The sequence below is a fragment of the Neophocaena asiaeorientalis genome, unplaced genomic scaffold (assembly GCF_003031525.2).
Source record: "Neophocaena asiaeorientalis asiaeorientalis breed wild unplaced genomic scaffold, Neophocaena_asiaeorientalis_V1.1 scaffold202, whole genome shotgun sequence".
Lineage (NCBI taxonomy): Eukaryota > Metazoa > Chordata > Mammalia > Artiodactyla > Phocoenidae > Neophocaena > Neophocaena asiaeorientalis.
In genome coordinates this window covers 1,795,080-1,810,349 of record NW_020172627.1, presented here as the reverse complement: position 1 = coordinate 1,810,349, position 15,270 = coordinate 1,795,080, and the positions used below count along the sequence as shown (strand labels likewise).

The window sequence follows — 15,270 nt, the reverse complement described above, 5'->3', positions numbered from 1 at the left end:
CCACATCACGTGCAGCACGGCAAAAAAAAACAACAAAAAACCCAGGACTTGAAAATCTAAATTAACAACAACAACAACAAATGGTGTTGAGGAGTTAAAAAAAAACTGGGATGGTGCTTGATTATTATGAGAAGGTCTCATTCTCTCTGAGTCTCTGTCTTTTTCTGTTTGTCTCTCTGCGTGTCTTTCTCTGCGAGTTTCTGTCTCTCATACCCTCTTCTGTCTTCAACCCAACTTCTGTCTCTTTCTCTTCTCTCTGTCTTGCCAGCCCCATCCTTCTGTCTCTTCCTTTCTCGGGCTCTGTCCTTAGTCCCTTTGTCTATCTCCCCATCACCACCACCCCTCCCCCCGCCGCCACCCCAAACGCTGTCCTTCAGATAGTACATCACTCTTGTGGCTTTCTCTCATGCAGATTGCCTGTGTTTTTATGTTATTTTCACTTGCTTCCATACCAGAATAACTCATTTTATTTAGGTGGCTATTCGTGGTACTTTAAAATTTTACAAAGCGAAATCTGAGAATTGATGCAAAGATTTTAAACCTGCTTCATCTTGCCTTATTTTCTACCTCCCTGTTGTGTCCCAGACGCCACCCCACACACACTTCTCCATCAGGAAGATGGAAAGCGTATTTGGTTGCATAGTGATTTGAAATTAGACTTGGAGCAATGAAGAAAGAGAATGCCTTGAGATTCTGCTTGATTTGTACCTATAAGATTTGGACCTGTAAAATAAACAGTAGTGCTCATTTGTAGTGGGTGATAATAACAGACATATAATCTTTCCAGGAAAGTCCATATTGCTAAGGGAATAAATATGTAGTCCCAAGAGTCTCCTAAGGTTAATAATTTGCCATCATGGTTATTAAATATGTTAACTTTTATGTGCTTTTATAAATAAATGATCACATGCTGAAGCTAGGGATGCTTTTTACGTTTGGGGGAATTATTTCTTAAGGGCAATAGCCATTTTCACTCATTATGCAACAGTTCTACGAAGAGGAACTTTTTCCCCTTAATTGAGTTGTATAGTAAGTACATCAGTTCATCTCTAAAAAAGGTGATAAGCTGCCTTTGTATTTATCCTGATTCCCTCTACTAAGTAGTAAACCTAGAAAGGGATTTTGCAGTGGATCCCAAGGTATTCATTCGGTAAATCATATTTATTTGATACAGGATGTTTAATTAAACTGCCAAGTGGCTTCTTCATTTTGACTGTCATTTTGATTTAAACAAGCTCTATTCTGGCTGACATTTTGCAGAAGAAACCGAACTGAAACCTGTGTTTGCAAAGATTTTCTTTCAGCAGGCAGCTGGATTTTAAGAGTATTTGTTATAAACATTTTAGAAAATACAGTCTTTTAGATGAGAAAAAATTTTCACACAGGCACTCAAACTACTTTTAAACATTAATTAGATTTCAGATTTCGTTAAAATGCTTTCTGACATTTAGCGTTCTTTTCAGGAAATAAGTATTCATGTAAATTGTTTTCTCAGAAATTGACCCTGAATAAAGAATTTCAGATCATTGGAAACAGGATCATTTGAAATCTACATTTCCTTCCCTTTTCCTAATTCACTTCATTTGCTCAATAGGATTTTCTCATAGAATTAACTTTTCCCTCTCTGCATAGTTGCATAAGCTTATTTTTCTAATCATGAAAAATTTTACCCATTTCGGCACTTATTAAAGTGGACTTTTACTTGAAGGGTTTCTGGTTTTAGAGCAAGAGTATATGACTAGAAGCAGATGACTAATACTTCATCATGTATAGCCACAGAATTTCTTTGCAATTTTTAAGTACCTTTGTAAAGCTAGATCTTGTGCCTGAAAGCATGCTTTTGTGTTAGAAATCTTTTGGTGAACTACTTACTGAGGTCATATGCTTTCAAAGCCTTACTTTTCTTTCCTCAGGATAAATTGCATTATGTGTTACCAATAACAATGCCATGTCATTTCAAAGAAAACTAAATTAAGTAGTGCAAGTCCAGGTTGCTGGAAACTGGATGACCTAGGGTAGGCATTGTTTTGGTTACCATACGAAGGGTATATGTGTTTAATCACCAAGGATTGGTCAGTCCGCCAGTATCTTGTCATACCTGCTTGTTGTTATCCTAGCTGCACCCCACCCCCAAACAGTCGTGTGGATCTTTTTTCAGATACCATTCTCGTTCAATCATTTAACTACCTGGTAATATTATGAATTATATATAGTATTTGCCATGATCAAGCATTAACTCACTGGCCTAATTGACTTTGGGGGACCAGATGGTGCCCCACAGAAAGATAGACTGGAGGAACGTGGTTGTTAGAGAGTGCCATCTGACATGAACAACTTTGAAGAAGCCTGGTTCTAGTTGGTCTCAGTCCTCTTCAGATTCTGTTTGAATCCAAACAGTTTCCCAGTTTTCTGTCGTTACAGAATTGCCTTCTGGAAGAATTACTTCTTTTATTACTTGGTAGCAACATAGATTTAGTTTTCTGTGAATCATTAAGGCATTTAGAATCATCCTTACCCTCTTTTATTTTCCATCTCTTTCAGATTGTTTGAAGGACGTTCATCAAGGAAACCAGAGAAGCTTAAAACACTCTTCTGCTACTTTAGAAGAGTCACAGAGAAAAGTACATTCCTTTCATTCTTACCGTAATTTTTGTCACTGAGGGGGACAGTTCAGACAGGTCAAAAACATTTTGTGTTTAAAGTACACTTTCCTCCCCAAACCACATTAAAACAATAATTCAATATCTAGATTTTATGCATTTGTTTTGTGTATACGTAAATGTGTGCTATGAATGTGTATGGGTTTTATATACTCTGAAATTAGACTAGCGTAACATACGCTAATGGATGTTCATGAATAAAAATAGTAAATTAATACTTTCAAAAGAAAGTATATTGACCGGGGGATACATTTTAGATATTCTTTATTTAAAGAAACATTGACTATTATAATTAGTTTATTTGCAGAGGTTAACCAATTCATTGCCTTCCTACCCATCCCTCTCTTTTGTGCCTCCTTCAGCCCTTTGTAGAGTTCTTATAAAACAGTGTTTGTACTTAGAGTTTACATGTCTTTCTTCCTCTGTTGGACCTCAGCCATCTTCTTTTCCCAGAGGCTAATCATAGCACCTGAGGCAGTAGTGGTAAATGTCTAGCCAATGCTGGTAGTGACCAGCTAATATTAGATGGGTGTTGCCACCCTTATCCTAGGAGCTGGGTGATCACAGACCCACAGACAAGTTTCTTAACATCTCTAAGCCTCAGTTTCTTCATCTGTAAAATAAAAGAATAATGATAACTTACCTCATTGGGTAGTTGTAAATACTAAATCAGAAGTTACATGCTTAATAAATGTTAGCTATTATCATGGGTAGCCTTTCCTGCAAAGTAATTATAAAGGAAGCCAGAACATCTCAAAAGTTTGCTTTTGCTAAGTAGAACAGGTCAAGTGAAATGAGTTCTTTTCAGTTCTGGTTGTCCAAGTTGTGGGATTGTCTTAAAATACATCACTGAATTATTTTAAGGTCATTTTTCTCATATCCTTCCCTTAGTAAGTAATTTCACATCCTAGTGTACTTAGCATTCTTTTCCTTTTGAATGTATTGCCATTGGACATTGTACAAATTTGGGGGAAAGTAATCAATAATCAGGATTTTGATAATTTAAGGGGAAAATTCATAGGCTTCTTTTGATAGAGGGTTATTTCTTTTTTTTTCCTGTTTTTTTTTTTTTGTTTGTTTTTGTTTATTTGGCTGCATCAGGTCTTAGTTGTGGCACGTGGATCTTTGTTGCAGCATGCAGGGAGTTATTTCTTAGCTTATCTTTTTTTGTTTTGTGCTCTGTACTGAATGAAATAGTAAGGAAAGAGAATGCTCACTGGGGCTTATGAGACATGAAACCTAATTAGAATTTGTACTAATTTGTTAGAAAGATGAGTATATATTTTGCTATTCTAAATCTAAATAGAATGAATTCCATTACTGTTTCTAAGTAATTCAGGGTTTACTTTTGTGTCCCTGAAGTCAAATCCTGCATGTCTGCTCTAAAAGCCAGCTTGCCTTTCCAAATTTTAGGATTTTAAACACTTTGAGAGAAGAAGCTAAAATTTTGTTTTTTCAACTAGAAATTTATAAATCATCATACATATTTTTTATTTATTTTTTTTCATCATACATATTTTTTTTTTAATATTTATTTATTTATTTGGCTGCTCTGGGTCTTTAGTTGCAGCACATGGGATCTTTGGTTATGGTATGCAGGATCTTTGGTTGTGGCATGTGAGATCTTTAGTTGTGGCACGCAGGATCTTTAGTTGCAGCATGCGGGATCTAGTTCCCTGACCAGCATCGAACACTGGGCCCCTGCATTGGGAGCACAGAGTCTTAACCACTGGACCACCAGGGAAGTCCCTAAATCATCATAAGTATTGGGAATTAGGCTGAAAAAATAAATTGTAATTAGACGTTTTATTTTCTGACTTTTTCACTGTACATGGTAATTTGGTTCTTTGTAGAAATATAGTAAGACATGCTATAGGTTTTTAGGATATAAAGCTACAGGCTTAAGGAGGAAATACTAAATAGAATAAAAGAGGTTTTCAATTTAATAATTACTTTCTATAGAATGTTCTAGAGTCTACTGAATAGAAACTATAGAAACCTATTTAAAGTACCATATTTCATCAACTCTAGGACATGATATATGGTAAGAAGTTTCATTATGTTAGGTACCACTACAAAGGAAAAAACACTCAGGATGGGGAGTTGTAGGAGATATCTCTTACAAAGCTGGTATACCAGAGGTCTGTACCCTTAGTCTAAGAATAAGTGAGAAATTAACTTGGCCATGCAGAAAGGGGACAACAAAGAAACTGCAAGTGTCAACCTAGGTAGAGAGGGTGCCCAAAAAATTTTCCCTGAGAATTTGAACCACGGGCCGCAAGTCTGAGGTCTGAAGTCATTTTACCAGTGTGATCCACAGAAGCCTGCAACGGAAGATTTAATTCAGACTAATTTCAGGTTGGTGGTGGCCCCAGATGATGGTAGAAGCAGATGCATATCTTCTCTGGAAAAATTCAGCTTTAATGCAGACCAATAGCAATGGCTAGATACCTTTGACTATGTGACTAGTTTAAAAGGCTAGATACCTTTGACTATGTGACTAGTTTCAGAAACTTAATACGTGAAAAATATGCTTTTTAGAATTGATAAAATATAATTTCATCAGGACCACCTTTTCAAGGATGTCAGTATATATTTTATATTTGTAGTGAGGCTCTTGAGACTGAAAGATTTTAAAGAGCTTTCTGAATTATTTTCAATATAATTTTAGATAAAACTATCTTATAAATGGAATATTTAAAAAGTGATGGCTTGGGACTTCCCTGGCGGTCCAGTGGTTAAGACTCTGCACTTCCAGTGCAGGGGGTGTGGGTTCAATCCCTAGTCAGGGAACTAAGATCCCACATGCTGTACGGTGTGGTGAAAAAATTTTTTAAAAATAAAAGATTAAAAAAAAATTTGGATGATCTTAAAACAAAAAAGTGATGACTCATATGCAGTATATATTGTGATTTTATTAAAGGAAATATTTGATTAACCAAAATAACCTATTCTGGTGTGAAAGGTGCCTTTCTATGGAAGAAAGGTAGTAGGCATGTTCTCAAGGGTTTTTTTTTGTTATTAATTATATCTAAAGAGCCATGTTCTTCTTCCTTTTCTCTTGCTTTGCCAGAAATTTTCATTTTTTAATTTCTCTTGGTATCTCCTAGTATATATGAGAGACATTTAATGTTCTTACTTTTCTGCTAAATTATTGAATGATGACACAGACATTAGTTTCCTATTAATAGAATTGCTTCTCTAGTGTTTGAATTATTTGACTTGTGAATTTTAACTATGCTATCCATTTGTCTTAGAGAAAGTTAGACATCTAAAGAATATTTTGTAACTCATGTTAACAAAATTCGGTTTTCTACTGTAACTACTCCATATGATTTTTGGATTGTTGCTGCTTGTGACTGAGAGCAGAGAAATGTGGAATCACCCAAAGGAATGAAATAATTGCCAAGCTTTCACTGGGACTCTACCACCATTATCACTAATAGTTCCTGACATAGTTCTCTCTGCTTAAGAGCATTTTTTTTTTTAAACAGAAGAAAACAGAAATGGCCTGGCCTTTTTAGTTTGTTCTTTGATTTGAATCAAACAAATTTCTTTTGGCCAGATGATTTATTTTTTGCTTTTGCCACTATTTAAAAAAAAAAAAGTAAATCTAACAAAAAAGGATCTGACCCTCTAAAATTTACTACATTTTGATCCTCTCATATCTATTGCTCCTTGAAAACTATGTCATCATTCTTCTCTAACCGCTTAGAATACAGTAATTCCTCCTTCTGGCAAAGGTGCCTTTAAATAGAGCACTTGCATATCATCTAAGCCCTGGGTTTAGCTGTGTCAACCTCAAAGGACATGCCAGCAATTTTCTTTTTTAATCTTAGACATATTATTTTATTATAAAACACATAAATGTGTATACATTTACCAGTCTTTAGGTGTAGGGTTAAGGCTTTTTTTTTTGAGGAGTTTACAAATTAAAAGCTAGTTTGTCTTTGTTGTATAAGCTATATCCATTATGCATCCTTTTTTCCCCCAAGGATTTTTTTTTTTTTTTTCTTTTTTTTTCGCGATACGTGGGCCTCTCACTGTTGTGACCTCTCCCGTTGCGGAGCACAGGCTCTGGATGTGCAGGCTCAGTGGCCATGGCTCACGGGCCTAGCCGCTCTGCGGCATGTGGGATCTTCCCAGACCGGGGCACGAACCCCTGTCCCCTGCATCAGCAGGCGGACTCTCAACCACTGCGCCACCAGGGAAGCCCCCCCGCCAAGGATTTTTTAAAAGTATGTTCAATTTGGAAAACTTAACCAAAAAGTACCAGCATGCAAATCCTACTGTCGTGCTGTTTTCTGTATAGTTTTGTGTCTTAGGGAGGGCTTATTTACTATTTTGTAGAAAGAATTCCTATTGTAAGGATAATATTATTTTAAATCAATCTTCTGTTGTATTCCAGCACCAGGCTTGGTTTTTCCTGATTAGCTTTACAGCCAGTGTTAGACCCATTCTTTTACTGAATATATATAATCTTTTCAAACTCAATACTTATTTTGGGTGTGTTTCTCTTTTATTGCTTTTGTAGAACCTACTGGGTTGGTGACATTTATGAGACAGAGTCTTGAAGATTTTCCAGAGTGGGAAAGGTAATAATAATGTAAATAATCCTGGAATCTTAGAATTGGAAGGACTCTTTCACCATGAGACGATTGTATTTTACAGCCCCTGAAAAGATGGTTTCCCAACCTCCTAATTGCCCTAGTACCAGGGAGTTTCTTCTTAAAATGATCCATTGATAGCTCTCATTGTTAGAAAGGTCATGCCTTTTGGATCAAAGTCTGCAACCCTTTCACTTCTACTCTTTTGCCTTAGTTTTGTCTTCTGAAACAAAGGCCTGTTTAGAATTAGGAGTTTTCTGTGTGAAGACACTAACATTAAACACCAATATTTAATGTTCCTCCTTACCCTTGGTTTTATGGTTAATGTTTGTATTTTATCACTTTTCTTTCTGGAGGACAAGATTAGGAAGTTTTATTTTTACTAAACTAAAATGTAAATCGTAGTTACTTAGTATTTGTCTGAGTGACAAGAGTTTTGAAGTTTGGTTATCAACATGTACTATTGGCAATTTTGTGGAAGTTGCTAATTTACTAGGGTTTTTTCTTACTTACCTGCAAATACTGAGGAGAATAATAAGCAATCTGAGTTTATTCAGATATGTAAGTTCCTTTAGTGCTTGAAATAGTCAACACATTTTCTAACCTGGAACGAATCCCCAATGCACTCAGAGAAGAATGTATCTACTGTTTCAGTGCATGTGACGACATGATTAAACATGCTAAATGCGTATTTTGGATGTGCATTCATGTTAATCAGTGCCTCTTCATTTTCACTTTCTAATAATTTTTATCGTAGTTTGTAATTGTTTTGTTTAGAATTATTGATGAAAGGGACTCACTCTTAAAGGAATTAACTTGAGAAAGCACATATGCTTAGACGGCTTTCCTGTGTTTTCATCCATCAAAGATGTTTATTTGTGAGGTGGAGGAAAAACAAACTTACTTTAGGAGGCTGACTCCATGGCTGAGATGATTATTAGCAGAGGGAAGTGGATAAAAGATTAAGCAACCAAAAGAAAGACAAAAACAAGAACAAAATTGAGTCAGAAAGGAAGAGAAACATGTACAGCATTTCAGAATCGTGGTATATTAGAAATTAAAGGGACCCCAGGAAGTCATCTGGTCCAGCTGCCTACTAAAAGTAATCAGCTCTGTAATACCTATAACAGATGGAGACTAGGCAGCCCTGGTGATGGGAAATTCACTGTTTGGCCGCAGTCTATCCCACTGTTGGCTGCTTGTGTTATTGTCTAATACTTTCATTTACTAAAAAAAGTCTGTCTTCCAAAAATCTCCCCACCCTGCCAAATCCCATTCCTCGTTTTTCCTTCTGGAACTACAATCAATAAAACTAATTTTCTTTAAGATTTGACCCTCCTTCATGTATTTTAATGCTTTCTTGATCCACCCCCACCTCTAACAATACACACAAGTCCATACTAAACTACTCATTTCTTCTGTTTCACATATAATATGGATTGTAAACCCTTTAACTCAGCTGTTGATGTACCCTAGGCCATTGGTCCCTCTTAAAATATGGTGCCTAGAACTAAAGTAACAATCTGCTGTGTTATCTGCCCAGATTAGAGTACAGAAGGTTGCTTTTCTTAGCTCTTCTATTAGTCTCTAATAGGAACACAGATGTTTTTGTTCATGTTGCTTTTGTGTAGATTTTATAGATCATTCAGAGGGATTGTTTTTAATTCAGCTCAGGATCTCTACTCTGCATCTGGCATTCATTTGGCACTAATGTGAAAGGACACCTATTTGTACACCATCTGGGAGAGAAGGGATAGGTCAAAATGCAGAGATTGGTGAGGCTGCTGTGTCAGTAAGATAATTTTGCTCTTTAAATAAGATCTAGATATTCCCCTTAATAGGCAGAATTTAACTTGAAACTTTTCATACTTTTTTTTTTATTTCATTGATCTCTTTTTTGTTTTAGCTGCTTCTTAAGTGAGTTGCAGAATGCAATTAAAATCCATCTCCCAGATTCCACAGAACCAGAAACATGTGTTCACTTAGAGAGAGAGGATGAAGAAGAGATGAGGATTGTTGGTATTCCCAAGAGTGAGGGACTAAATGGGTGCCAGGAAGTTAGAGGCTTTTCTGAGTTTCAGGATTCTGGCATTATAGTTAACCCTGTGACTATCAATAAATACCTTAGCCAGGCTTAGTTAATCACAGAGAACCAGAATAATCTGTCTTTGATTCCTGGGGCAGTGGTATGAAGAATTTGCTGGGGCCAGAAGGGGAAACCTATTAGGAAGTTGGAGGATGCTTATTTTAAAAAAAATAGTTTCTAGCAATTTCCTAATTTTGAGAAGTGTACTATAAGGTGACAGCTACAGTCACAGAGAATAGTTGACAGCAGATGAGACTTCTGGATCATGCTTCTTTATCTTCTCAATAGTATCCTCACAGGTAGTCTCCCCTGGAATAAAATAGCTAGGAAAGTAGGATGCTGCAAAAAAGGGAAGTTAAAAAAATCAAACTTATGGTACTAACTTTCTCCAAGAGATTTAGAAAGTAATTTTTCTAAAAGCATAGCTTACTGGTTAAGAGCTTGAACCATTACCTTAGGCTTTCTGGGTTCAAATCTTTGTTGCTTCGTTTACTAGTCTTGGACAGGTTACTTAAATGCTTTTTGTGCTTTATTTTCCCATCTGTAAAAGGAGATAGTAATAGGGATGTTGTGAAGATTAAATAAGTTAATACAAATGAAGCTTTGAGAACAGAATCTGTACTGAATTATTTTACCTTCTGAGTAAGGTCAGTCTGTTGGACTGGAGCTTTACCAGAAATGTATTTAGACTCATTGATACCAGGATAAAAGCAAATCCCAATAAATAAATAGTGCTTCCCAGCTAAATTTTTTTTTAATATAATTGTTTTAAAAAATATATAATTCCCCTCCCTCCAAAAATTCATGCCACTCTGTATAAGTTAGGGGTTTACTATCTGTTACATTCTATTATAATTTATTTATTTTTATTCAGTAATTAATCAGGAGAAAAAAATCTTAAGAAAAAAATGTCATCATCAACTGCTATTAATAAAAAGGAATTGTTTTTTTAAATATGATTTAAGCAGGTAAACACTGTAGGGCAGGAAAAAGTTTTTCCTCAATCCTCTTAGGGTCCCTGGCTGGGTATGAAAATTAAACTGAGAAAGATTAACAGGAGAAAAGCATAAAAATTTATTTTATATAAGTTTTGCATGATACAGGAGCCTTTATGAGGAAATGAAGACCCAAAGAAACAGATCTATGTACTTTTATGCTAGGTTTGATGAAGAATAAACAGTCATGGAGGAATATGATATGTAAAAGAGTATGAGGTGATTGAAGTAAACTGGGGGAAACAGCAAGTTCTGGTTGTTGGAATTCTTCTTGGCATCTTTTTGTCTTCAGAGATAATAATGCTCCTTTCCTCCAGGTATAGGTAGGGTCCCTCATGTGAGGGTTTTATGGCTTGTTTCAGGTAAGAAGGCGGAGAGGGGGAGGAGGTCAGAGTGACCTTTCTGCTTCTGCCATTTTCTCAAACTTCTTCAGCTTAAAATATCCACTATGCCAAGATGCCAAATTTGGGGGTGGTTTATCAGAACCCCATAAACACCTCAGTGACCATGGTTTATGAAAATGAAAGAAAATAATTGTGACTTACAGGTACTAGACTTACCTATCAATTTTATTAATATAAAAATACCATAGATCAGGATTTCTGTAGCATGTATTTTCATCAAGACACCCCACACACATATACGGTTTCCAAACTAGTGAAAATAGAGCCCCTCTGAGAATCATATATAATTTTTTGTAAAATTTTTCTATATTTTTCCTTAGGTTGCCAACTCTAGCATAATAATAAAATTTCATAGATCTTAATTTTTAAAAATATTGTGAGAAGTTTTTCAACTTTTAAAGAGGAGAAACTTAAACTGGTACAGCCACTATGGAAAACAGTATGGAGGTTTCTCAAAAAACTGAAAATAGAACGACCATATGACCCAGTAATTCCACTCCTGGGCATATATCCCAAAAATAATTCGAAAAGATACATGCACCCCAATGTTCTTAGCAGCATTATTTATAGTTGCCAAGATATGGAAGCAACCTAAGTGTCCATCAACAGATGAATGGATAAAGAAGGTGTAGTATATATGTACGGTAGAATACTACTCAGCCATAAAAAAAGAACAAAATTTTGCCATTTACATCAACATGGATGGACTGGGAGGGCATTATGCTAAGTGAAAGAAGTCAGAGAAAGACTGTATGATATCACTTACATGTAGAATCTAAAAAGTACAACAAACTACTGGGTATAACAAGAAGGATACTCACAGATACAGGGAACAAAGGAGTGGTTACCGGTGGTGGTGGGTGTGGAGCAGTGGAAGGTACACACTGTTGGGTGTTATATAGGCTCAAGGATGTATTGTACAACATGGGGAATGTAGCCCATATTTTGTAATAACTGTAAATGGAAAGTAACCTTTAAAAATTGTTTTTTTTTTTTTTTTTTCTTTTTTTTTCGCGATACGTGGGCCTCTCACTGTTGTGACCTCTCCCGTTGCGGAGCACAGGCTCTGGATGTGCAGGCTCAGTGGCCATGGCTCACGGGCCTAGCCGCTCTGCGGCATGTGGGATCTTCCCAGACCGGGGCACGAACCCCTGTCCCCTGCATCAGCAGGCGGACTCTCAACCACTGCGCCACCAGGGAAGCCCCCCCGCCAAGGATTTTTTAAAAGTATGTTCAATTTGGAAAACTTAACCAAAAAGTACCAGCATGCAAATCCTACTGTCGTGCTGTTTTCTGTATAGTTTTGTGTCTTAGGGAGGGCTTATTTACTATTTTGTAGAAAGAATTCCTATTGTAAGGATAATATTATTTTAAATCAATCTTCTGTTGTATTCCAGCACCAGGCTTGGTTTTTCCTGATTAGCTTTACAGCCAGTGTTAGACCCATTCTTTTACTGAATATATATAATCTTTTCAAACTCAATACTTATTTTGGGTGTGTTTCTCTTTTATTGCTTTTGTAGAACCTACTGGGTTGGTGACATTTATGAGACAGAGTCTTGAAGATTTTCCAGAGTGGGAAAGGTAATAATAATGTAAATAATCCTGGAATCTTAGAATTGGAAGGACTCTTTCACCATGAGACGATTGTATTTTACAGCCCCTGAAAAGATGGTTTCCCAACCTCCTAATTGCCCTAGTACCAGGGAGTTTCTTCTTAAAATGATCCATTGATAGCTCTCATTGTTAGAAAGGTCATGCCTTTTGGATCAAAGTCTGCAACCCTTTCACTTCTACTCTTTTGCCTTAGTTTTGTCTTCTGAAACAAAGGCCTGTTTAGAATTAGGAGTTTTCTGTGTGAAGACACTAACATTAAACACCAATATTTAATGTTCCTCCTTACCCTTGGTTTTATGGTTAATGTTTGTATTTTATCACTTTTCTTTCTGGAGGACAAGATTAGGAAGTTTTATTTTTACTAAACTAAAATGTAAATCGTAGTTACTTAGTATTTGTCTGAGTGACAAGAGTTTTGAAGTTTGGTTATCAACATGTACTATTGGCAATTTTGTGGAAGTTGCTAATTTACTAGGGTTTTTTCTTACTTACCTGCAAATACTGAGGAGAATAATAAGCAATCTGAGTTTATTCAGATATGTAAGTTCCTTTAGTGCTTGAAATAGTCAACACATTTTCTAACCTGGAACGAATCCCCAATGCACTCAGAGAAGAATGTATCTACTGTTTCAGTGCATGTGACGACATGATTAAACATGCTAAATGCGTATTTTGGATGTGCATTCATGTTAATCAGTGCCTCTTCATTTTCACTTTCTAATAATTTTTATCGTAGTTTGTAATTGTTTTGTTTAGAATTATTGATGAAAGGGACTCACTCTTAAAGGAATTAACTTGAGAAAGCACATATGCTTAGACGGCTTTCCTGTGTTTTCATCCATCAAAGATGTTTATTTGTGAGGTGGAGGAAAAACAAACTTACTTTAGGAGGCTGACTCCATGGCTGAGATGATTATTAGCAGAGGGAAGTGGATAAAAGATTAAGCAACCAAAAGAAAGACAAAAACAAGAACAAAATTGAGTCAGAAAGGAAGAGAAACATGTACAGCATTTCAGAATCGTGGTATATTAGAAATTAAAGGGACCCCAGGAAGTCATCTGGTCCAGCTGCCTACTAAAAGTAATCAGCTCTGTAATACCTATAACAGATGGAGACTAGGCAGCCCTGGTGATGGGAAATTCACTGTTTGGCCGCAGTCTATCCCACTGTTGGCTGCTTGTGTTATTGTCTAATACTTTCATTTACTAAAAAAAGTCTGTCTTCCAAAAATCTCCCCACCCTGCCAAATCCCATTCCTCGTTTTTCCTTCTGGAACTACAATCAATAAAACTAATTTTCTTTAAGATTTGACCCTCCTTCATGTATTTTAATGCTTTCTTGATCCACCCCCACCTCTAACAATACACACAAGTCCATACTAAACTACTCATTTCTTCTGTTTCACATATAATATGGATTGTAAACCCTTTAACTCAGCTGTTGATGTACCCTAGGCCATTGGTCCCTCTTAAAATATGGTGCCTAGAACTAAAGTAACAATCTGCTGTGTTATCTGCCCAGATTAGAGTACAGAAGGTTGCTTTTCTTAGCTCTTCTATTAGTCTCTAATAGGAACACAGATGTTTTTGTTCATGTTGCTTTTGTGTAGATTTTATAGATCATTCAGAGGGATTGTTTTTAATTCAGCTCAGGATCTCTACTCTGCATCTGGCATTCATTTGGCACTAATGTGAAAGGACACCTATTTGTACACCATCTGGGAGAGAAGGGATAGGTCAAAATGCAGAGATTGGTGAGGCTGCTGTGTCAGTAAGATAATTTTGCTCTTTAAATAAGATCTAGATATTCCCCTTAATAGGCAGAATTTAACTTGAAACTTTTCATACTTTTTTTTTTATTTCATTGATCTCTTTTTTGTTTTAGCTGCTTCTTAAGTGAGTTGCAGAATGCAATTAAAATCCATCTCCCAGATTCCACAGAACCAGAAACATGTGTTCACTTAGAGAGAGAGGATGAAGAAGAGATGAGGATTGTTGGTATTCCCAAGAGTGAGGGACTAAATGGGTGCCAGGAAGTTAGAGGCTTTTCTGAGTTTCAGGATTCTGGCATTATAGTTAACCCTGTGACTATCAATAAATACCTTAGCCAGGCTTAGTTAATCACAGAGAACCAGAATAATCTGTCTTTGATTCCTGGGGCAGTGGTATGAAGAATTTGCTGGGGCCAGAAGGGGAAACCTATTAGGAAGTTGGAGGATGCTTATTTTAAAAAAAATAGTTTCTAGCAATTTCCTAATTTTGAGAAGTGTACTATAAGGTGACAGCTACAGTCACAGAGAATAGTTGACAGCAGATGAGACTTCTGGATCATGCTTCTTTATCTTCTCAATAGTATCCTCACAGGTAGTCTCCCCTGGAATAAAATAGCTAGGAAAGTAGGATGCTGCAAAAAAGGGAAGTTAAAAAAATCAAACTTATGGTACTAACTTTCTCCAAGAGATTTAGAAAGTAATTTTTCTAAAAGCATAGCTTACTGGTTAAGAGCTTGAACCATTACCTTAGGCTTTCTGGGTTCAAATCTTTGTTGCTTCGTTTACTAGTCTTGGACAGGTTACTTAAATGCTTTTTGTGCTTTATTTTCCCATCTGTAAAAGGAGATAGTAATAGGGATGTTGTGAAGATTAAATAAGTTAATACAAATGAAGCTTTGAGAACAGAATCTGTACTGAATTATTTTACCTTCTGAGTAAGGTCAGTCTGTTGGACTGGAGCTTTACCAGAAATGTATTTAGACTCATTGATACCAGGATAAAAGCAAATCCCAATAAATAAATAGTGCTTCCCAGCTAAATTTTTTTTTAATATAATTGTTTTAAAAAATATATAATTCCCCTCCCTCCAAAAATTCATGCCACTCTGTATAAGTTAGGGGTTTACTAT

At 36.1% G+C, this 15,270-nt stretch overlaps 1 protein-coding gene across 3 annotated transcripts in view; it reads left to right on the top strand.

Moving 5' to 3' along the window:
* The window catches only part of PARG (poly(ADP-ribose) glycohydrolase), a 116,563-nt gene that overhangs the window by 61,736 nt on the left and 39,557 nt on the right, over positions 1-15,270 (top strand). For all 3 annotated transcript variants that reach the window (XM_024739051.1, XM_024739050.1, XM_024739049.1), the window contains 2 exons: positions 2,542-2,621; positions 7,195-7,255. In XM_024739051.1, coding sequence (XP_024594819.1) covers positions 2,542-2,621; positions 7,195-7,255 — 141 coding nt within the window. The remainder of the gene's footprint in view (positions 1-2,541; positions 2,622-7,194; positions 7,256-15,270) is intronic.